Below are 24,663 nucleotides of genomic sequence, written 5' to 3' on the forward strand. Positions count from 1 at the left end.
TTAGGGGACTTAAAGACATTTCTTTCTGTGTACCTATTTTAAATTTTTTGTTGGAGTGAAAGGTGCATACAAGCTAGTTCTGAGTGCACGCGGAAGAGAGGTGACCTCTCTATCTCTAGTCATGTTCAGAACATGGCTGAGAGATCTGGCTAAAAAAATTTCTGTGGGAAATGGAAAAAAAACCCCACCCCACTTGTCTTCAAAACCGTGTAGTTGGTCAGAACACTGAGCCGACAGCAGTAGGAAACAGATTTATCTGAGTCTGAACAGCTCTGTCACCCAACTTTCGTATTGCTCTAAAAGTTAATTTTAAATAAAGGGAAAATCCCTTTTTGTTTAATTTCAGAAGCTCCAAGGTAGCTGACATCTTAATTGGGCAAGGCTCCAGGTGTCTGTGAGAAAGTCTGGGATGTGCAAGAACTGCTGTTGCAGCAGGAGGGATGTAAGAAAAGCAGGGGGGAAACTAAACAAAAAACCCCAGATAATGTGGATTTTTGCCACAGTGAAATTTAGTAAAGATTCCGGTAAAGAAAATTATGTAGAGAATTTCCTATCAAAGAATTTTAAAAAGAAAAGTCCTTTAAAATATTTTTTTAAAAAATTTCTTCTGATTAATTTATAAACTAAATGAAATTATTCAACATTAAATAGCCTTTAGCTAGTCCATCTTTCAGTTCTCATTTATTTTGGATTTGCTGCAAATTCTGCACAGTGAGGAATAAGTATTTTTGAAATGGTCTGATTATGCTAGGCTTTGAAATACTTTATTTTCACATTGGAGTATTCATTCTTTTAGAAATCTTTGATAAATGATGTCATACTTTCAAACTTGCTAGTAAAAAACTAGTAAACGGTAAAAGTAGATTTTCTAGCAAGTAGTGTGCATTTTAAAACATGATCTCTTCAAAGAAGAAAAATTATCTAAATATAATCTACTTGTAGAATTCATGAATAATCACTGGAGTTTTGAGTTGTGGAAGGGCCCAGCTCTAGGTCCATATTTGTAGGAGTTTAATTTGGAATGCAAATGGATAACAGAGTTATAACAACCCAGGTTTTCTGGAAATAGACTTTAATTCTGCCGAAGAAAAGTAGTGTACAAATGGATATGTGATTGTAATGGGAGAAAAAAATACAGGAATTTGAAAAACACAACCCTAGAAGCAAAGCTTGAACTTTTTACCTTTAAAATAATGCCAACAAAAGCTGTATAGAAAATACAGTGTCAAATTGGGCAATCCTAATTAGCCATACTTAAACCTTCCTACGCCAGGTTGGGTTGTGCTGCTGGGCTGTGCACCAGTGGGTCTGGGATGTACCACCAGGTCTCTTCAGCTGCCCTTGTAAAGATGAGGAGAGGGGAAAATGTCTCTCCTTGGATGCTGTTCCTCAACCCGCTTCTGAACAAAGGTTAAGCCTTGAAAAGGTGTCGCTTCAAGCCAGGGAAGAAAATGTGGAAGGCCCAGGATTCACGCTCAGCCGTCTTTTCGATACCAACCCGCTTTGATTTGTTGGGGTTGTCCACATTTGGGGTTGTTGGAGTTAAAGCCCACCAGGATCTGGGAGGCTGTTCTGCACAAATGGGATGTTTTAGAGACTTTTCCAGTAAGCCTCTTAAATGACCCACTAAGCATGTGCAAATACCAACTTTCAAAGACTTAAAGTGTAGCCTAAGCAGAATAAAAGATAAATCCATCTTGCCAGATTTCAGGTTTTCACTCAGGAGCTTGGAATCATGCTCACGTTCTTCAAACAAACAGTCGAGAGAAAATTAAAACATGTTCCCAATTAATCTTTTTCCGCTTAAAATTTACCGTTTGATACAATTTAGCATTTAAAAAGTAGACTGAGACAATGCAAAGAGGGGGAAACCTAAAGCTCAAACAGTTATGTGCCTGGCAGAGAAACAAAAAATGGAAAACAAAGTTATACGATGTAGGGTTTTTTTAAGCAGCTTTAACAATAGGCTTTATTCTGTCTAAATTGAAACACACGGCATTTACTAGAAAACAGTTCTTTAATAAATAACTGCATAAACTTAGAAGTATTAATTGGTCCTTCAGAGATCACTCTTTTTTACTTTTTTTTAGTGCAGGAAAACACATACTGAACCCGAACCTGCTTCTGATTAAGTCAGTGAAAGCAGGACTCTGATAAACATTTAGTTTGACAAAATGAATTCAAGATGTTGGAATTATTTCATCCATTTTATTATGCATTTTTCCTGAATTCCTCCATTCACTGAACCTGTAAGATTTTAGTAGGTCTGTTACATCTTTCCGAGAATTTTTTAGGCTAAAGCTAAACTAAATGCATCCATAAAGGTGAATTGAATGACATCTGTTACACAGAAGGTAACGTGCACTTGAATAAATATATCACACGGGGATATATTAAAATAATCCCTTTACTTGTTCACACAGCGCGGAGCACCCAGGATAAGTGTAGTGTATACACATGGTTTTGTGAAACTATTTATTGGATTGGATATCCTCTTTATCCTTAATGGACTACCCAGAAGCGCAAGATGTCATTTACTCACTGGCAAAAAATGTCTATTTGTAAATTTAAATGGACTACTTTAAAAATAGTACTAATTAATTAACTTGCCACGTCTGTGGACGGGGATGCCTTTCGCTGTAGAAAGCAGATATAAAGCGAATATAATACGGTTCTGCACAAAAGGTTTCGTACTGGTATGGAGCAAAAACTACTCCTTTTACAAAGTCAGCTTGTTTATATTCTTTGCCAAGTAAAGGAAAATCGGTGGACTTAGTTTTCTGATTAAGAAAATCTGATTAATTTCAGTGGGAAAAGTGCTTGGGATGGATACTTCTTAAATACACTCGTTCGGTAAATCAGTGATTTTGCTGGTGAAATACTGCTGTGGCGTTTACGTCTGTGGCCATGATGTATGCCTGTCTGAAAAGGAACTATTGTGGTATTTACACTAGACAAGAAAAAAAGCACACGTGAACTGTCTTAAGCTAGAATTCCCTATTAGATATCTCTGGACTGATCATAGTTGAGAGGGAAATGGTGACGCTTAAGCCGCTAAGTGCGCGCGTGGGGAGCGTTACGCTGTGTACGCAGAGAAACACACCGTGTTTATTTTGTGTAGCGTTCTCCAGCTCCCTTAAATACATACAAGATGGAAACTCACAGCCTTTTTTTTTAACCTTTAGCTGCTATCCTTGTGCAGAAACTACTAAACAAAAACCAACGGGCTAGTAAACCACTTGAGTTCATTTTATTTCAGCTAACGCTGATCACATTTCCAGTAGACACTAAATATAATGCACTGCTGACAGATGGGTAGGGACGTATATGCAATTAGATGGAGAAATCCGGGTCAAGGCAGTTCAAATCTCAGTTTATGCCTTTGCATTTCCTTGAATGTGGCTATAAAATTCTTACCTGCTGATGCACGGCCTCCTGCAGTATCAGCTTTCCCCTGCTCATCCAGACGCTGCTGGGGCGGCAGTATCCGTGCATCTCAGGCTTGATTTGAGAATTTACTGGAGTAAATGAGATGCTTTGCTTTGTATGCCTTTGGGTGAGGCCTTGCTACGTTTTCCCAGTCGAGATGTAGCATTTCCTACATTTCCCAGAAGATGTTCAAGACATGAGAGCTCTCAAATCTGTGTCTTGGGTTAAATGAATGCAATGAGAGGTGAGCTAAAGCAGCCAGAGAGCAATGGGATTAGGAGCTCAAAATGGGAGACCTTTTCATTCTGTGGGTTTTTTTAATTTTGCTTATTTTGGAGGAAAAAAAAAAAAAAAAAGATCCTTACAAGAGGCCCGTACTTGATGAAAAGATGGTGGGTTTTTGTTTGGGGTCTTTTTTCTTCAGAGGAGGATGTGTGGACCACAGAAGACAGGCAATTTCAAAGTGAAAGTTGCAATAAATACTTAAGATGCTGGGTGTTGCCTTAACGGTTTGCCACTGATTTTCCTGCTCAGAATATGAATATACAGGAGCAGTTATTCCTACTGATTATCCCAACTGTTCATCTCTTTCCTGGCCATTTCAGTCTTCTACAGTGTAATTGGGCATTCACAGCTCTGTAAGACAATCTTTCTGTTGGCCTTTGTAGTATACATATGGTAAATGGTTCTCCTCTTGCAGATGGGCTGGCAACTTTGCTTATACATAGCAAAAATGTCTCTTTGGGGGAAAAAAACCTGTGTAATTAATTTATAAATGAAGCAAGTAATAGGCGAGCACACACTGCAAATTGGATTGCAATTACCAGTCTAACAAGAAACGCTCTTTGTCTGCTTTGTCTGAGAAAGACAGATCTGTTGTAACTGACTGAAAGCCATCCGCAGTCCCCCAGTAAAAATATATATAGAATATATATGTTATATATATATTTATATTATTATATATATAAATCCATCGCGATCTAAATTCACTTTAAATTTTGCAAGTTTCCTAGAAATGACTCAAAAGAAAAGAAAATATCAAGTGAGCTGGTATTTAATGTAAGAGTGAAGGATCTTCCAGACGTATGGGAAAGTTCTGTTCGTTCACTGGTGTGGTCTGTCTGTATGGTTTAGTGTGGATGCAGTGACTGCTGGTGGTTGGAATGCACATAATGGGAGGCAGAAGTTCCTATTCTGACTTTTTGTGTAATGACCAACTTTTCTCTTAATTTCTCTGTTTCCTTCTAAGAAATACCTGTTTATTTATCCATTTATCCCTCCACCTGTCCATCCATATATATGCACTCCCTCGTGCACATCTTTTACAAGCTCTTTGAGCAGTTTCATAAGCCTCTGTCATTTACTTCATAGTTTCCTAAAGGAAAAGTGAAAAATACTGGTGGTGTTGTTCACATCAAATTATTAGCTGCTTTCCTAGGTTTGGTAAAATCAAAGAAGAACTTAAAGGAACCTGAACCTGCATTGATTTGATAATCAGGCTGCATTACAAACTTTCCACATAAAAAAATGTTGTTATAGAAAAAGTAGGTTGTTACAGATAGTATCACAGAGCATTTAAATACTGTCACCTTCTTCTTTTACAGGTCTATGGAAATGCAAGATCTAGCGAGTCCTCATAATCTTGTTGGAAGTAGTGATGCGCCGGGTAGTTCCAAACTGGATAAACCTAATCTCAGTAGCACATCAGTTACAACAAATGGAACAGGAGGTAAGTGTAAGACACTGCTGGCACACAGAAAGTTTTGGCTAGCTTTCAGTCTCACGCGTTTTTTAACATAATTTCAAGGATGAGCATTTATAAATGGAAACCCAATGGAAACCCTTATAAAAAGGAAACCCATTTATAAACCCAGCAAGGATTATGAACAGTGACAGTTGTACCAGTGTAAATCCACTAATTCCAACAGCACTTCTTCGATTTGCACCAACTGAAGTAAGAGGCAGAACTGTGCAAAGGTGAAACAAGGAAAATCTTGGAATGGTTGATTTGAACAAAGTGTTAAAGGTTTGGTTATACCTGTTGAAAAAGATCACACTTTCTGCATCATACTTCTTTGCTGATTACTTCTATACCCCAAGCTGCACCCATTTGGGTTAATTTAAAAGCTCTGTCAAAATAAATTAATCAAAATTAGGCTTAAATGTTCTTTTTTACATGATGAACATGCTAATTCCATTTTTTGGCCGGTAATTAAAAGCTTGTTATAAAGAGATTTTTAGATTTTTGTCAAAACTTAGCGGTTATTATTGCTGCATCTATTACTGTAGAGACAGCACTACCTTGCAGCTACAACACGGATGTTCCAATGCCTTCAGATAATAGAGTCTGCCTTGGCTGAATTGGGGCAGTGGGAGGCAGGGGAACACACTCTGAGATGGAGTCCCGATCCTGTCAGTGTCCATGAGAGTGACACCATGGATATGAGTCAGGCTGGAGCGTCAGCCCTCTTTTTTATAGTTTATATGTTGTTGTCTGTTTTAAGAGTTGGCACCAAGAAAATTTTTTTTAGTTTATTCTTTCTGGCCACAACATAAAGCATTTTATTTACTTATCCCTATTTAAAAAAAAAATCTGTCAATAAAAAGTGTATGTGCCTGTGAGGGTAACAGATTACTACAGAGAAGGGCTGAACTGCTCAGGTTCAACCTACTTATATTTTCATAGAATCGTAGAATGGTTCAGGTTGGAAGGGATCTTAAAGATCATCCAGTTCCAGCCCCCTGCCCTGGGCAGGGACACCTCCCACCAGACCAGGTTGCTCAAAGCCCCATCCAGCCTGGCCTTGAACCCCTCCAGGGATGGGGCAGCCACAGGTTCTCTGGGCAACCTGTTCCAGTGTCTCACCACCCTCACAGCAAAGAGTTTCTTCCTGATATCTAATCTAAATCTCCCCTCTTTCAGTTTAAAACTGTTTGTCCTTGTCCTATCACTTCATTCCCTGATCAAGAGTCCCTCCCCATCTCTCCTGTAGCCCCTTTAGGTACTGGAAGGCTGCTATAAAATATTCGGTACTGGAAATAAATATATAGAGTATTAGGTACTGGAAGGCTGCTATTCCATTTTAAAATAGAATCATTATTCCAGCATAACGAGAAGGGAAAACTTCAAGCATACCATTAAAGAACACTAATAACTAGATGCCTCTATATTATAGTTGCATAAATAAACCAGTTAAAAGAATACTCATAAAAAAAAAATGCAATGCTTGGAAAGACTTGGCTCAAAGTGCAAAAGCACTTACTTGCCTTGACGACTATTCACGTACACTGAGCAGACGTTGGGAGAATGAACGGCTGTACCATTCCTGTTCTCAGGAGACAACATGACAGTGTTAAATACCGCAGACTGGCTGCTGAGTTGCAGTACTCCCTCTTCTGCAACAAGTATGGGAGACCCCGGTACAGTGCATGTGTGTGGTGGTGTGTCCCCGTGACTGCTGTGTGACATCTCTCTTGGATTGCTCTGTTCTTCTGTTACGCGGTTTGAACATGCTCATGGGGTTCCCACCCCTTTTTTTCCCCACCCCTTCTCAGGGGCCTTTCCCACAGCCAGAAAACGGGGAGGAAGTTGAAATAAATAGTTTTACCTGAGCACAAATCAAGGTTGACATTATTGTTACTACTCCTACTACTACTGTCGCTATTAATTAAAGCTTGTGTCTAGGGTGATGCTACGTGTAACTTGCCACTCAGCAAACATTTGGCCAAATTTTCCAAGCTGTTGTTTTCATTTGTGATTTCCTCTCAGGTATTATCAATTGTTATGAGGTACAATGATTAATAATAATTATATCTGTGACACTCTTGCAGTACATATGGGATTAATCATAGGTGTAAACGTGCATCACCAGGACTCTCTACAAGCCATTACCCAGGTGCTTAAGATGAGCAGATTTATACTAAAGTTAAGAAGATCTCAAAAACTTTCCTTTTAAAAAAAACCCTTAGAATTAGCTTGCCATTTCTAAGCCACACATCCAGAGAGAATTTACCCCTCCAAAAAAAGTTCAGACTAGAGCACAAAAGGTCATTTGCACAAGAATAACCGATTCCATGTGAATGTTCCTGCTCGGTTACAAATTTCAGTTTAAGGAAGGACTGAGCTGACTTAGTCTGTCACCTCAGTTAACTCTTCAGCATGTTCAGATAAATATGGAAGGTAATAATTTAAGTACTAATTATCAGTAGTGAAGAAATATGATGTGAAAATCCATGCATTACTTGCATTAAATCTGATTTTCCATAGGCAGTAGAATGTTTAAATCTGTGCTTCTAGTTGAGTATATTCCTAGGAAAGCTTGCTAAAAGAAAGAGAAAAATTGTTCCTATGACAAACCGTATGGTTTACTGTTTTACATGAGCTTTTAGTCAGATTTGTTTGCTCTAATAACTATTGCACTTGCTTGTCCTGCTTCATGCATAGCAGTAGCATCTCTTGCCCCTAAAACTCTCTGTTCGTTTTTAGTACTTAACATAGAGAGGTTCTTAAGGAAAAAAAGAGGTCAGCAGGGTAGTAGTCATGTTGGTCTGCTAAATCCTTTCATCAAGTAAAGAACTTATATTGTAGAAGCTATTGCCTGCTGGGAGCTGTATTCTGAGTTCATAGAATTCAATTTGGAAGGGATCCCTGGAGGTCAGCTGTGCCAACCCCTGCTCAGAGCGGGGCCAACTTTGCTGTTAGATCATGTTGCTCAAGGCAGTGTCTGGTTGAGTGTTGAATGTCCCCAAGGTGGAGGTGCCACAGCCTCTCTGGGCACCTGTCCCAGAGCCAGACTACTCTCACGGCAAAGAATTTTCCTCTTACATCTAATTGGATTTTTCCCTTGCTCTAGCTTGTGTCTGTTGCCTTCTGTCATTTCTCAGGGCACCTTTTGAGAAGAATGTGGCTTTGTTCTTTGTCGTCATTGCACCTTCCCATTAGATAGCTGCAATTCGCTCTCCCCTCAGCCTTCTCTTCCTAGGACAGAACAAGCCCAACTTCTTCTGTCCATCCTTGTATATCGTATGTCCCAGCACCTGACCATCGTGGTGGCTGTAACGTGTTAGTGTGTGCAGTCTTCACTATTAGCAACACTCAAATGTATTTCCAGCTTGAGATTGCCTTTCTTTTTTTTTTTAACTCTTTCAACATGTAAAAAAAAAAATTAAAACTAACCCAGTCTTTAAAAAATATAATATTAATTATTATATTATTATAATATATTATTATATTATATTATTATAATATGGTCTTTAAAGCATTCATCTAAAATGTAGGTTCAAACTCCTAGTTGTTGTGTTATGTCTAGAGCAGTTGCCACAATAGTATCAGAACCACACTTTATCTCACATGTGGGAAGTAGCGATGACTCTGTGTTTTTAATTTTACTTCAGCTTTAAATGTTCCTGGGTTTTTGATCTGATGTTAGAAATCTTTTATTTTTTTTCAAGTTAGCTTTGTGCTTTTTCCCCCTCTTGGTTAAATGACATGCAACATAAAGAAAGAAAGGTAATAGTCCAAATGTCTGGCTACAACGAGGAAAGACCGTGATGAATTCCTTACTGTGATAAAATCTGAACGTAACAAAGTAGAACTGTTTAGAATCAAGCACATATAAAAATACTTTCTACATGTATTTTTCAACAAAGCACAGTGCCAATACAATGTTTTTCCTCAAGTTAAGTACATGAGAGAGTTTCTTTTGGTTTAGGTCCTTTTCTGCTTGACAGGGAGAGAAAAAGATGGTGACTGATGGTGCTGATGGAGGTGCACTGCAGCTGGCATTAACCAGAACTAGACACAACTCTAAAGTAAACATTTCAAGTCATTACTGAAGTTTTTGTTAAATAGAACAGTTAGGCACATACTGGAGTGTCTTTCTGGATGCAGTACTGAACACAGGTTTGTAGCTCGATATGGGCAGTAGTGGAATACCTTCTTGAATACAAACAGATAAAGGTACTAAAAAGTAGGTTGTTCCATGTATGTGAATGCCCATACTCTGCGGAGAAAAGAGATATGCATCTTATAAAGTAGAGTATGACCAAAGATCTCCAGAAGGAAAAATACAAGTCTTTCCAACTTACTATGATTTTTCATTCTCCTACTGAAATACATGCAGACATCTATATATAGGAATCAGAAAACACATCAATTTAGTTACTATTCATTCTTCAGGCAAGAATACATCTTCCACATGGCTGAGGGCCCTGAGGTTCAGTGGAGGCAATCGTTTCGTGACAAATGACCCTTACGCTTTTTCTTGATGTATATTTTATTGATCTAATGAAAATAAAATCACATCTTTCTCATCTAAGTAGAGAAATGGGAATGGTTGATTACTCATATGAATGATTTTGTTAATTTTGTGTAAATTTTGTCACTTTTTTTTCTTTTTTTGTTTTTAAAATCAGAAGATAATAGCCTGCAAAATGACAGGGAGTACACCACAGCTTGAAAAAACGTGGCTGAAATTCTTCCCTGGTGGTTTCATATTGAATTAATTATTGAATTAATTAATTGCATTAAAGCTCCTCCTTGTGCTCACAGACACAGGGAGGAATAGCAATAGGGTTCTCTGGGTGATGTTGCCCATGAGAAAACCAAATCTTGTATTTAGTTCACCCACTACCTTTTCATCCTGTAAGCGGGATGGTGAACTCGAGGGCAGCTCAGCTGTGTTTGGACTGAATCGCCCTCTGGAAGCACCTCTCTTTCTCAACTGGACATAAAGGGAGATGAGTATGCACCTAATTTGTACACTTCAGTTAAGTGACTTGATTCTGAGCCATAGTTTATAAATGCATCGCCAGCTCAGAACATAAAATTCCCCCCCTCCCCTTACTATTGCCAGTGAAGTCAAACGTGGATGTGGTGAGGTTGATGAGAGCTTTGGTCAGCTTAGCTGATGTCCCTCTGAGGCAGCACATAACTAGCTGCCAGAAAATGCCTTTTCTTGGCATTTTGGAGAGCAGCAAAGGCTTCTCCACAAATTCCAGACTGTGTCCTTGGAATTCCTATACCTGGCATCCGACCATGGTGGTGGCCCATGAGGGTCCTCATTGACACTTGCTCTGCATCCCTGGGCAGCAACCGGTCCTGTGATTGCAGATACATAGGTGATAAATGCTCACACACACACACCCCCCAACTGACCTTCACAAAGCAATTGTGATAATATGTTGATGATTTCCACATTTGCCAGTCAAACATCTAATAAAAGCTGCAGTGTGTTCCGTACAGCTGTTTCTTACCACATTGATTAGGAGGGTGATTCCCAAATTCCATTGTCCCAGAATCCATGCCAGATAACAGGGAATATATTAGGTAACACATTAAACTATGAAATCTAGATCACCTCTGTGGTGCTTTCAGTCATAGCTTGGATGGCAAGAGTGCATGATGATCCGTAAGAAATAATTTGAGTTCAGAGTGGACCTAAATGTTCGGTAACCTCTGAGTTAGAAGCTGACTTGTCGTGGCTGTCGTTTGTCTCCTAATCTAGTTCTTTTGCCTTTTTTTTTTTTTCCTTTTAAACTTCTCTCTTCGTTTATGGAAAATTGCTTGCTGGTGACCTAGCTCAAAAAGCCCCCCACAGGCTCTGTAAAAGGGGAAGGGGAAAGGCAGAATGCTGGCACTGTGAAAGTAATTTGCTTCTATATGAGCATGAAACCATATTATTATTATTGTGTCACTTGTCAGGCAAAACTATTTTTGTTATGTGCTACATCCCTTGACAGCTAATGTTTCCTTCCTCTCTGCTACTCTTAGGGAATTGTTAGAATCAATTAGATTTAGGTTGAAATCTCCCCAGAAGATATTCCCGTTGCTAAAAGCAATAGATGGAGGAATGCACAGATAAAAAGCTGTGTAGATGCATGAATTCCAGGTGGAGCAAGTGTATATTGTCTCCATACGGTGGTAGAACGAAGGTAGAAGCTGTTGCACCGCATGCTTGTTCTAGCTGGGCTACCGCTAGTGAGACTGGCATGAAGACTCCAGTATAAATTTAGAAGTAAAAATCTCATGTCTACTTATTCTTCTATGTAGTGTCTCTTCTTGCAGTCAAAACAGAACCCATGAACAGCAGTGAAACAACTACAACATCTGGAGATGGATCGCTTGACACTTTTACTGGGTCAGGTAAAGCCATAATAAGATCACGTATTGTCACATTAATATAGCATTTAATAACCTTCACTAATGAACATTTCACTGCATGGAAGCAATCTTTAAAAAATTACAACAAAGTAACATTTTAATACCAAACAATAATAATGATGATGATAGCTGTTTCATTTTTGTAAATGAAAATCTGCAATTTTCATGAGCTATGATCTTAAAGAAGATGTAACAATGCCTAAGATGATTACTATATACAAAAATCTTATAGTAATAATGTTATTATTGTACTGCAGATTTGTCTCAGCATTAGTCTTGTACGATATTAAGAAGAAAAAAATGGATTGTGTTTATAACAGCCATTCTAATTCCTAAAATTTAAAATCTTATGGGTTACTTTTCAGTGCTAATCTTTTTATTCCTATGAGCAGTGTGTTAGTTTAAACAGTGACCAGATTGCCATAAGCTACTTTCCATGAGAACAAAGTCTATATTTTACTTTAAATAATCATAGATTTCAGTTACTACTTCTTAAAAAATTCAAACAAACAGAATTTTTTAAGTAGATTCCTATAAATTATTAAAAGGTGATGAACTGTAGAAAAGTACAGATAATTTGCCTTCTAATAATTAAGCTGAATCCTGCTAATAATATTTACACGTAGAGGATGGAGAGTAAATTTTGCATCTGAAAGTACCAGTGCAGTGATGGCCTGACTGAAATGTCACTGAAGCCAGGAATCACCACTCCACACTGATACGGCTATTACTTTGATAGAATTAGGTAGTTAAGCCCTATTTAAAATATTTTGGAAATCACAATGTTTCAGTGTAATGAAAATGTTTTAAAAATTAAGTTTTTGTTTCTGGAATTGTTTTTTAGGCATCAGTAAATGAAGTTATACTCCAAGTTGATTATTCAGGAAAGTATTTATAACACATTTAGTGCCTGAAGAAAATGTCTTTTGTGAGATGTAAAGCAAGGGTATACCATTTCTAATTAGAAAAAATAATGAAAACATTGTTCTCATTGTGATTGTACTGAAAGGAACTTCATCAACTTTAACAAGTTCCATAAAAAAATTAATAGTCTTGGGCAAAAATTAGCTTCTCTTTTTTAACTCTGCTGTTTTTCTAAAATTGTATTAGTAATGATTGCAGATTATCAAAAGTCCAACCATATATATGATTTTGTCATTGTTTGTGAAACTTCATCAGATTCTGCCATTAATTTAAGACACCTGAGCTGGGTTCCCTGTGTAAAACATGGCTCAGGCAACACTTTCATGAAGAGGTGCCAAAAATTTCAGCCTCCAGTTCAAGTTTAGATAGTGAAGCAACAGCTCGATTTCCCCAAGTGCTACTCACCCATGGGCTTCCACTGACTTCAAAAGAAGTGCTGCCATCTCTACACTTGAAAAATTTGGAAACAATTGATGCCTCCAAAAAAAAAAAAAAAAGGCATGGACTTGAGCCTTACACAATAATTTTTGTCCCTTGGTCACCTGCAAACTCAAAAGAAATGTGAACCCGATTCTCAGTTTAGGCCATGAACTCAAGTATTAAAAGAGTTTGGGCATTCAGAGTGGGAAATCAATAGTCTGCCTGTCTGGGTGATGTGCTGTCTTCATCATCAGATGATGCAGAGCTGCCCTGATAATGCACCGAGGCTTTCATAAAGAGTAAACCCATTACTTTCACACTTGCCTTCTACTGGCATGGCAAATTGGAGAATTAGGTTGGCTCGGTTTTGCGGAAGAAGTGCTAAAGGACAATGAAAACTCACCAAAAAATTATTTCTCTGACTTTTTAACCTAACTGGTTATTTAGGAAGTTTAATGGGTTGCCAAAGACAATAAATACTGACTTCTAAAAAGATATCATTTCAGACAAACCAGCTGAAAATAGTGTATAATGAAGCCCAACACTGAACAGTTGTTTTTTTCCTAATAATCAGTTATTCCCAGCTGTGACAAGGTGACAATGCTAGTACTTTCCTGCAGCTTTCAGAGCACCTGAGAGCTCATTACATGAGGATGCCTAGACATAGAGGCCACTGGCAAGGATATCACCTACTCTGTCTTACACAAGCATAGGTCAGCAGGACTAAAGCATCCTTCGTTGAGTAGGGAAGGATTTAGGTATGTTATTCAATATTTTATGAGTTGAGACATGGGTGAAAAGAGAACTCCCGGTGCTGAGACCCATTTGAGAGTCTGCCCTGCAGAAATCCTCTCCTTCAAATATTCTACCCGTTAAAATTGATTTCCATGCTCCAAGGGTGATCAAAACCCGTGGCGTGCGCTGGAGGTGAGCGGAAGGCTGAACAAGCCCTCTGGGGTGTAAGGTGGCCAAATCTGACCCCGGTGACCAGCTGTAACACAGAAAGTGATGGTCAGGCAGGCTGTGCGAGGTGTAGGGCAGAAGAGAGACAGAGCAGGCTTCACGGGGAGCTGTGACGAACCCCAATTTTTGATTGAAAAGTTGAGAAATAAAGCGCATAGATCTCTTGGATGTAGAGTGACAGTTGCCACAGTGGCCTTGCCAAGGCCATCGGGCAAGCTTCTGCTCAGGGCTTCAGCTCACCCTCAGGGCTCTGGTTCCTCCGTCCTGAAAAGTTGCCCCTGGGAAAAACTGTGACTTCTAGCAAGGCTTGGCCAGGTGGAGAGTCACGCTGCGCACCCCTCTTCCTCCTCCTTTTTCCTTCAAAGGATGGCAGTTGGTAATTAATTAATTTATTCGATGTGAAGCTTTGTGGTCCTGCAGCAGACTGCCATTGGGGTGGGCATTCACGGGACATGAGGAGCTGCAGAACAGCCTTGAACTGAGCATTTTCATATATTTTCTGTGAATTTGCTGCAACTGCTGCACTGTGAGTGCATGAATTCTTGTTTTACGTTGCTTACAATACTGGATTAATTTGAGAACTGTTTAATCATTTTAATGGAGCAAAGAGAGAGACGTTTGAAGTCCTCATCATCCTTTTTACTTAGTTTTTATGACGCACAAAAAGGATATAGAAAACAATTTCTGAAGGCTATACAGGCAAAATTAGGAAGCACCACTGCTGTGTAACCTACATTTGGTCCCCTTGTGTGTAGACACTGTGATTTGTTATTTAAATGAGATCCGTTTAACCTACCCTCTTTACAAAGAATTTTCCAGATGCATAATGAAAAAATACAAAATTTCAGCTGGTGTTAATATACTGAGCCCAATGCATGCTGTGAGACCAGTTTGTGGTCGTTTAAATTCTCCACAGCCACCTTGGCCAGTTGAGCTGACAGGGTGACTGGTAAGAGCTGGCTGTCAGGTTCTTGTCCCCTTTGTGAATCAGTGTTAGTGGGGACTGGAATATCCCCTCGGCGCCATAGTGAGACTTGAGAAATCAAAGGTCTTATACCTGCGCTTAAGAGCATTCCTCTGGTAAATTCAAGTAGTGAAGTCTTAGAAATATTTGTGTTTTTCAGAGAAGAAACAGTTTTGATTATTTTTTTTTTAATATAAGAAACATAAAACAGGATTTAAACCCCATTCATATAAATGACTACATAAAGTGACGCAGTTATAAAAACTAACAACCTGCCTCCACCATCTCCTAACAGTCCTTAGAAGTAGGGTAAGGAGGCTGTTCAGCAGTGAAAGTTGTTTACATTTGATAACCCTTAAAATTACCGATCTGATCTATGAGATACAGGCATGGTCCAGTCCGTAGTCAGTCATAATGTTCTCTTACGGTAGGTCTGATACCCTGAGTTTCTCAAACATCTCACAGTCTAAAGCGGAGTGAATAAATCAAAGCTACCAGAGAAAGAGCAAAAGGAGCAGACTTTTTAGTTTGAAAGGTACACAATTTACTTTGGGGGCACCTGTCTCTTTTTTTTTTCTCTTCCCTATAGCCAGTAGTATCATCAGGGAAATTGGAAAAAAAAAAAAAAAAAGTATTTTATTTTGTTGTCTGAATTTTGAAATAAGATATATGCAGAAAGAATAAAAAAGCAGGCAGGACAGTTTTTACTGAAAAACTTTAGGTTTTGATAACTCAAGTGATTTAAATGAACGGTCATCCATTTTTTGTAGTTTACATCAGGTGTGGTGGGATGATAAATGTGTTTTAACCAAACTGATTAATCAAGTGAGCTGTCATCCGGCAAATGATCAGAGAAAAAGCAGAGCAGTACAGGCAAAAAAGATGCGATAAGCTGATAATGGATCACAAAAGTTCCTTGCCCTGAGAATCACTAAGGTCACTCTGTCAGCTATTGCCTGTCTTTAGGAAGGTCACAGGGATCCAACAGGGAACGCTAATTACTCTTCAAGCCTTAAATAACTGAGAGCATCCTGCAGAGTTCTGTGGACTGATTATGTTGATATATTCAACTATAGATTTGTCTGACTCTGGGAAGAGCTGTGTGCACACCTACTGGGTCTCTCTGTGGATTGAGCTTAAACCACAGAAAGGCATTCTCAACAACAACAAAAGAATAGCCATACGCAATTAAATTCAGCAGATTTCCATCCCGGGCAAACCCTCAATATCTTTTCAATCAGCAACTCTTTTATGAAATCTGGTGGTACATGTTCCAAAAATTATTATCCAATTCATGTTTATTTTCAAGCCATACTCAACTGCACATTTAAAAAAGCAGTTAAATGTTTTTCTTCTACTGGATTTTCCTTTTAAGTCTTACATGTTCTAAATGCGTTTAAACTAGCTTTAAAAATATAAAGTTCTGCATATGTTCAAAGCAATAGATCTCAAAGACGTTAATTAGGCCTGGTTGTAGAAATGTATCACATTTCATAAAATAGTTGGGAACCTAAACCTATTTGTCACTTATATAATTCTGAAAGTTCATTTCTCCTACCATTACGAACAACTCAGGAAGAGGGTACACTTTGAAGTACAACTATGATTGATTAGACTAAAGAAATTCCAGTGCTTCGTTGTGTACTACTTTAATCTTTTGAAAAGTGAATGAACAGCAGATGGCCTAATAAAGACACTCTGTATGTTTGCCCAGTATGGATTTGCTCTGAAGGGATTGGTTCAACACTTTAGAGTACATATATTTGGAATACATCTGTCTTAGTCAAGACAGATGGCTAGAGGAAAGGGAAACTTCCAAACACTTGGAATTAATCCAGCGTGAGCACCGCTTCTGAATGAAATTTTAATGGGATATGACTATTGTTCTGTCAGCTTTCTCGGAAGAATGCAGCTGTGAATAGTGCAGACATACACAATTTTGATGGCTACTGGACAGGATGGTTTATGCTTACTTTGGAAATAAAAATAGGGTTGTTAGTGGCTATGTTCTAATTGGCCTGTTGATAATGAGTGGTATTCGTTTTCTAGCAGTCAATCTGGTATCTTCCATCAGCCAAACTGACAAAAATTAACCACACCCATATTAAATGTATTTTTCCTACCCAGTATTAAAATTAAACTTGTTAATGTGAGACTTGAAAAAGTATTTGCATGTTACAGCAATCCCGTGCAATACCATACGTTAAATCGCAGGATTTTTTTTAATCTACCAATTTTACTACAACTTGCAAATTGGAAAAGATCTGTGGTGTGTGGATCACAGATAACGTGTGCAATATATCCCTCTGCAATGTACCCACAAACACTGTGAAGTCAAGCTGAAAAAGCACGAGACGCTCGTACCAACGAAAGATTTCTGTACAACGATGACTGATTCGGGAGTTTTTTAGGTTTTGTATGAAGCTGTTGCAGTTCGGGTGACATCTACTTCGCTGAAAAGCTCTTCGTTTCAATCGGCTTCTCTGCCTTGGCGTTCAGACTGTTTGGCTGGGTTGGTCTCGCGACGATTCTAACTGCTCTACTCCTTGTTTTCTGTTTTGCAGTAATAACAAGTAGTGGCTACAGCCCAAGATCAGCGCACCAGTACTCTCCGCAGCTATATCCCTCCAAGTTAGTGTCTGCACCTCTTTTATATAGTCTTTTATAGGGAATTGACCTTGGCTGTGGGCAGTTCTGTGGTTTGTTGCAAACAAGGGTTCATCAGCAGAAGAAGCAGAGAGAAAGGAAAATACTCGAGCCTCAGCACTGACTGCGTTATAGCTCTCTCTCCAGCTCTTTTTTCCCCTCTGGTGGCTGCAGAGTAAGACCCTGCTCTGTGCAGTGCTGCTGCACAAGAAATACCCTTGAATACCTGCACGCAACAGAAGGAAAAAATCTGAGTAGTCCATTCTCAGACATCAGCATCTTAACAGTGCTGGCGATTTTTCAGACATATTTTGAAGACGACAGTTTATATTTAGAAATCACAGTTGCATGTGCAGGACTGAGGGGGTAGCCCTGTCACGGACCCTCCCAGCACCGGCGTTGCCAAGCGCTTCCAAACATTCCATGGTCACGAACCACCCTTGCCTCCTCCTCCTCCTCCAGTATCATGAGATTTAAAAATCACATCAATCAGATTGGCTTTTGACCTCATGTTTTTTATTTTTAAGCCAGTGGGCGTTGATAGGAATAGAAAATTTCTTTCACTTATTTTTCAGGAAAACAGACTCTTGGGCAATCACATGAATCCAGGAGTGGAAACTTCGGGGAAAAAAGATGTTATATGAAACTGCTGCAGTTGGCAGGATATTAGTTTGCTTGTGCTACGAACAGTGTTGTGCACAGGGGTGCTTGATACCAGTATGCCATCTATTTGTTTCCCTGTATTCGATACAGCTGCCTATGTGACTTTGATACAGAGAAAACACTGAAACTGCAGCTGATTAGACTTTTTCAAGTTTCTTCAGCAAATCTACATTCATATAATGATATGAATGATATTTATTGACACAGAAAGTAGGTGCCTGAGCTAAGAACAGCCCTCATTCCACTTAAAACAGGTCTTGGCAAACTATATCAAATACTTTTGGCCAAATACACTACGGGGTTTAATAGAATTTTTAATCTACTGTTATAATTTATTGGCATCTAAATTAATGAGTAATCCTTTTCTGATAGTAACTGCTGCCAACTGTACTGAACTAATTAGAAAGAAAAAATAAAATAAAAAAAAGAGATTCTGAAATTTAGTCATGGCTTTTAATGGCCAGGTTTCAGTTAGCGTAATTCTGCAGAGTGTGTTTATTCAACTCTTGGTCCATAAAGTCTTATTTGACTTACAAAACAATCCAAGACAAATGTTTCTCTGTATGTTTTTGCAACTCTGGAGGGCAAAAAATTTTAAACTTGGTTTTATTCAATCTCTCTATAAAACCCCAGTATTCATAAAGAAAAGACCATTTTTTATTTCCATTCTATTTCCCTAGCCCATATTTTCCAAACATTTAAAGCCCATCTGGTTACCAAAGTATTGCCGTCAATATTTTTCGTGCTGCTCTCAGTGGGCACGATCCATCTCCCGTTGAAGCCAGAGGCTGGATGCCTGTTGAAGCAGAACCATACACCGAGGACATAGTGTAGTAGCTTAAACGTTCACCTCTGTATTTCCTTTATTCTTCTAGTCCAAGTTTCCCTCCGCTAGATGGAAAAAGCATGAGGGCTTTTCTGATTTAAGCGGGCTCGAAGGGATCAGATCCAGATAAAGCCGTTTAGCGGTGACACAGTCCACCTAGAGCTGGACACGGTGGCCTGAGAATTAAATCGTAGTTATGGGACAGCACAAAATACTCACCGTGCCCTGGGGAATGTGAGCTGGAATGGTTTTCAGCTTATTTCAGTGGGGAATGGAATAAATCCCAGAAGAGGAACAGTTGGCAGAATAATGAACTGCCTTTGGACATCTTTAAACCTTTTTCTTTACTTTATTGCTTGAATCAACATACAAAGTATTTGTTGCCACAGTAATGCTATTTTTCCTGATATTTAGGCCCTATCCACACATTCTTTCTACACCAGCAGCTCAAACAATGTCTGCCTATGCCGGACAAACCCAGTATTCAGGAATGCAGCAACCAGCGGTCTATACAGCCTACTCCCAGACCGGACAGCCCTACAGCTTACCCACTTACGGTATTTCACCTCTTATTACTTCTCCTTAACGTAGAAGTTAGAGCAATGCCAACGTGACTGTTGGTTTGGGTGTGTTTGGTTGTTTTTTTTTTTTTTGCTTTCTTTTTTTTTTTTAATTTTTCCAACTGTAAGAAAATATCTTAAAGAATGAGTTGAAAATTAATTTCTTATACAGATTTGGGTGTAATGTTGCCAGGCATCAAGACGGAAAGTGGGCTCTCGCAGACCCAGTCACCACTGCAGAGCGGGTGCCTCAGTTACAGCCCAGGGTTTTCCACCCCACAGCCCGGCCAAACACCCTACTCTTACCAGATGCCAGGTGAGTGGCCACAACCATCAGGGCTCATCCCATCCCCCTCATATTTATTATACATTTTCTGTTCATTTTTGTGAACTCCAGCAAGTATGCTTATCATCGGCGGCTACTTTTACCTCTAAAATGTGTAGGGAAGTGGTGTTGTCCAGTACTGATATGCATATGTGTATTCATTTTGGTCATCTGTTAATTTAGATCTGGTCATGCAATGCAGTCCCTATTTGCACCTTTCATTTTTTTATGGAGTTAAGTCACATGGCAGACTGGAAGCATTTGTTGTATTTGTTAAAGTACACAAGTCACTTTTTCTTGTTTCCACGTTTCTGAGTATGACATCATTTGATACTTGTTTCTCATTTAATTAATGTAATTTGTTAGAATTTCTCCTCAATTTATATTTATTCTTTCACTTATTATTCAGTTATTAATTCACTTATTAACCTTTGATCATTGAAAACCTGTTTTATTTGGATAATTTTTAAGCTTCTTATACAATGATTAGTCTTTTAAATATTACAAATTATGGTATGAATCATCTGACGTTGAAAACAGGGATGTGCCTCATTACAGATCGATTCAGAACACCTGGATCATTAAAATACTCTTTGAAAATGTTTTTTTTGTTTCGTAAGTGAACATACACTGAAGCGTTAGAACTTAGAAATTCAGGCAAAGAGAAAAACAGTATTTGAGGAGAGGTGAGACATTGCAATAAATTGAAAAATGCTTTCTTGATCAGTGTAATGACTTACTGCCAATACCTTCCCTGCATGGTGTGAAGAGGAATGTGTGCCTATATGCGGGGAAGTAGCATTTCATTTATTTTAAAGTTTCATTCCAAGTTTTTTATTGTTTAAACAGAAAATGAAAGCTGTTCGTTCTCCTGATTCGTCTATATCTTGACATGGAATATTGTATTTAGAATTGTGTTTTGATTCACAAGTAGTTTCTCGCAGTTAATTGTATTTTTTAATTTTAGGTTCTAGTTTTACACCATCGTCTACTATTTATGCAAACAATTCTGTTTCAAATTCTACAAATTTCAGTAGTTCACAACAGGTATGAATATTAATATTTTTGATTATCAGTTACAAAAGGATTTCTATAACTCCAATGATGGCATGTTATTTCAATTTAGATCTGTTATGTTGAATTAGATTCACTGTGGTTCAATGCTATTTTCTGTGGAAGCCTAGTTGCATCTTTTAGTACTTAAATACTTCAGCAACCTCCCTGTAGTCTTTTAGTAAATATCCTTAAATTTAAAAATATTAAATATACTTAAAAAAAAAAAAATCTAAACTAAGCTCCCAAAACTCATGCAAAAGTCATATGATTGCACACTTAGAAATACTTAATGGAAAAATCACTCGTTACTCTACTTAATTAAGTTCTCTGCTGCATTTGCTGTTTTAGGATTATCCATCATACACAGCTTTTGGCCAAAACCAATATGCCCAGTATTACTCAGCATCAACATATGGTGCATATATGACCTCAAACAACACGGCTGATGGCACTTCATCATCATCAACCTACCAGTTACAGGACTCTCTCCCTGGCCTGACCAGTCAACCAGGTACAGATCTACACGCAGGTGAAAACAATTTTTGCATTTTATTCTCTACTTGTATAAAGACAAGATTTCCATAGCCGCCTTCTTTGAATATATGACATTTTAACCTCATGCCTTTCAGAAAACTTTATCGTGCAAACCAGCCAAAATAAGCTTTTCGGTTTTTTGTTCTTTTTTTTATTTAGGAAACCTGTCTGGTTTGTTTGTTAGCTAAATAAAGCTCTTTGCAGAGTGAGATGGTTGTCTATGGAAGGAGAAGGCCTGAAAAAAAGTTAAAGCAATCTGGTAGGGATTATTAGTATTGAAAACAACCGTACGGAAGCAAACCGTTAGTAAATTTTTAAACAAAAATTCATTGAGCTCTCCTGTTACTGACAGTGGAACGTTCCTTTATTCACCTACATGTTCTGAAGCATTGCTGTAAAGAATTTAAAACAAGATACTGTTGTTTGCTTAATTATGCCCCAGTCATGCTAGCAAGAGTCCAGGGGCTTTATTCAAATGTGCTTGCTAATTCTCTAATTTTGGTAATTATGGATAGAGCAATCGGTTCTTAGCACAAGTCTCTCTTAAAAAAATAGCATTGAAGTAGTTGAAGTTGCAAAGGAAAAAGTTCGAAGGAGACATCAGGAGACTGAATTGGCCTGCCCAACCCTGCCCCCTTGTGCACATCCACTACAGAACAGAATTTTCTTACACAGTTGTATTCCCGGGGTAATGGCAGCTCTTTATTTTTTCTCATTATCCTTATAACCCAGTTCCCAGTCATTTACCTGCTCTGTTCTGTGTTCTGCAAACACAAATGTTAATATGGATTTCTTTCTTTTTTTTTTTTTTTCCATGCCAGATTTTCTAACATCTCACCAATTTATTTTTCCCCATTTAATATAAACGGGGCTAGAGTAAAGTTAAAATTATGTGTTTGAGATTACACATAGTGCGGAGCTATGAAGACATTATAGTGAAGAGCTATGAAGCCTTACCCACAGACTGAGCAGTTATAAAAGGACTAATAAACTGGGTTTTGGAGGCTATGAATAGGGGACAAATGTCCTTTATTCACAAAATCAACCCATTGTATAAATCTTCCTAATTCTCAAGCTAACTACTGCAACATCTCACTGAAAAGTGTAGTAGAAAAGCTAATGTATTATAATATGGATGGGTATATACTGTGTAGAAAAGTGTAAGCAAGGCCTCATACTTCATATAAGCTACTAAAATTTACTGAAAACATTGCAATTTTAATTGCGTGAGTTTGCATTTTTACTTGCCAACTGTTTTCCTCAGGTTGATTTTTAAAGAGAGTGTGTGTGTGTGCGCGCGCACATACATGTGTTTGTGGGATGGGATGGATATGGGGAGATACACATTCCCTTGGTTTTTGATGAAGTTATTCAGTAGTCTGGGAATGCGAATTTAGGGAGAAAAAGCGTAAGAGGTAACTTGACATCAAGTGAAATTTCAGCAGTTGCAGGACATCCATAACAGATGGTTTCAGTGGTTCCCAGCGATAGGACGAGGGGTAATGGGCACAAGCTGGAACATGGGAAGTTCCATTTAAATATGAGGAGGAACTTCTTTATGGTGAGGGTGCCAGAGCCCTGGAACAGGCTGCCCAGGGAGGGTGTGGAGTCCCCTTCTCTGGAGATCTTCAAGACCCACCTGGATGCAGTCCTGAGTGATGTGCTCTGGGCAATCCTGCTTTGGCAGGGGAGTTGGACTAGATGATCTCTAGAGGTCCCTTCCAACTCTGACAATTCCCTGATTCCGTGAGATGCAAATCATGTGAAGTATTTTTAAAAGAGGTGAAAAGTCCTTATGAGTGATGTTTTGATGAGTACTTTTCCTTTTTCCTTTGTTATTCCTCCATATTCTTATTTGAGAAAATCAGTGTTTCCCATATTGTCTCTCCCTTGTGTATCTGCGTTTCCTAGAAATGCTGTACAAATGTATCATGTATTCCAAACTCCCTTAGTATTGAATAGCATTGACAAAGAAAAGGAATCTTACTTAGCTTGAACAGGCTGAAAAAAATATCGAAGGCTTCATGTCTATGAAACAGTAAGGATTTTTCCTGTTTGTGGATCGTTTAAGCACATGCACTGGTTTTCCTGGTAAGTAGGTTGTGGGTCTGAACTTAGAAATCTGCCCACATACCCCTTATTTTTGTGAAGCGTTGCACGGATCACGCGACCCGCTGCTGGGAGCCCGACACCCACTTTGAGAATACGTGACATGCCTTCTGTGTCACTGTAAAAATAAATTCACATCGGTGAGGTGCGATGTCTTGGAGATCGCTTCAGATACAGTAGATGGTACTGCAGAGTGTTCACTTGCTGTCTAACAGGTCTATCACGTGGTCCTCAAGACCTACTCCAATTAAAACCTAAGATTAAACACAGCAAGGCACTTCAGTCTGCCATCTCTGCTAGCTATTAATTCAAATAACTAATCAAAGCCAACAGTACTCTCCCCACATACATGACTTCTTGTTTTTATAATAAGGACCCATCAGATCAAGAGTTAATATTGGTTACAATTTTATTTATTGACTGAGTAAAGAAAATGAGATGAAAATTGAAGTAGACATTACACTTCCTGGTACTCATAACAAGCAATAACACATTACGGGCCAGAAAAAAAACCAGAGATTTTTAAATGCTGAAGCCGTCTTCTGGCTGCTCTTTCTGCTAAGAATATGCAACAAAACTCAATCCATAAGGACAGTATGAAGGGGCTGAGAAGTTCATCCATCCCACATCAGTTTAAGGCTCAGCTCCTTACCCATCCCATTGACTTCTCTTCTGTGTTTGGATTGTGCCTGCTCTACATTAAGATTTTTCAAATGCACTCGTTATCACAGAGTATTGTAGAATGGTTTGGGTTGGAAGGGACCTTAAAGATCATCCAGTTCCACCTCCCTGCCGTGGGCAGGGACACCTCCCACTAGACCAGGTTGCTCAAAGCCCCATCCAGCCTGGCCTTGAACACCTTCAGGGATGGGGCATCCACAACTTCTCTGAAGTTGTGTGAGACAAATAGGTATCTCCAGGGGCACTTCTTCTCATATTGGGATAAGTCAGGAGAATCCTTAGGGAATTCTGCCTCAGGAGATCTGTACATTTGCATATATTCGATGAGTACATTTAATCTAGGGTGGATAAAATTCTGTAGGGAGCCTGGGGAAAAACTTCATGTTAAGGCATCTCACTTGC

The 24,663-nt window shown here is 38.7% G+C and overlaps 1 protein-coding gene across 12 annotated transcripts in view; it reads left to right on the top strand.

Annotated features, from left to right (window-relative positions):
• The window catches only part of EYA4 (EYA transcriptional coactivator and phosphatase 4), a 73,093-nt gene that overhangs the window by 19,329 nt on the left and 29,101 nt on the right, over nucleotides 1–24,663 (top strand). For 2 of the 12 annotated variants that reach the window (XM_074144481.1, XM_074144482.1), the window contains exons 1-8: nucleotides 5,038–5,158; nucleotides 6,766–6,834; nucleotides 11,480–11,572; nucleotides 17,426–17,492; nucleotides 19,411–19,553; nucleotides 19,729–19,872; nucleotides 20,849–20,928; nucleotides 21,286–21,448. In XM_074144481.1, coding sequence (XP_074000582.1) covers nucleotides 5,038–5,158; nucleotides 6,766–6,834; nucleotides 11,480–11,572; nucleotides 17,426–17,492; nucleotides 19,411–19,553; nucleotides 19,729–19,872; nucleotides 20,849–20,928; nucleotides 21,286–21,448 — 880 coding nt within the window. Of the gene's footprint in view, nucleotides 1–5,033; nucleotides 5,159–6,765; nucleotides 6,835–11,479; nucleotides 11,573–17,425; nucleotides 17,493–18,381; nucleotides 18,385–19,410; nucleotides 19,554–19,728; nucleotides 19,873–20,848; nucleotides 20,929–21,285; nucleotides 21,467–24,663 lie in introns of those variants that run through there. The other 10 variants (XM_074144483.1, XM_074144484.1, XM_074144477.1 and 7 more) reach the window with 9 other exon arrangements.

This window comes from Numenius arquata, chromosome 2 (assembly GCF_964106895.1).
Source record: "Numenius arquata chromosome 2, bNumArq3.hap1.1, whole genome shotgun sequence".
Taxonomy (NCBI): domain Eukaryota; kingdom Metazoa; phylum Chordata; class Aves; order Charadriiformes; family Scolopacidae; genus Numenius; species Numenius arquata.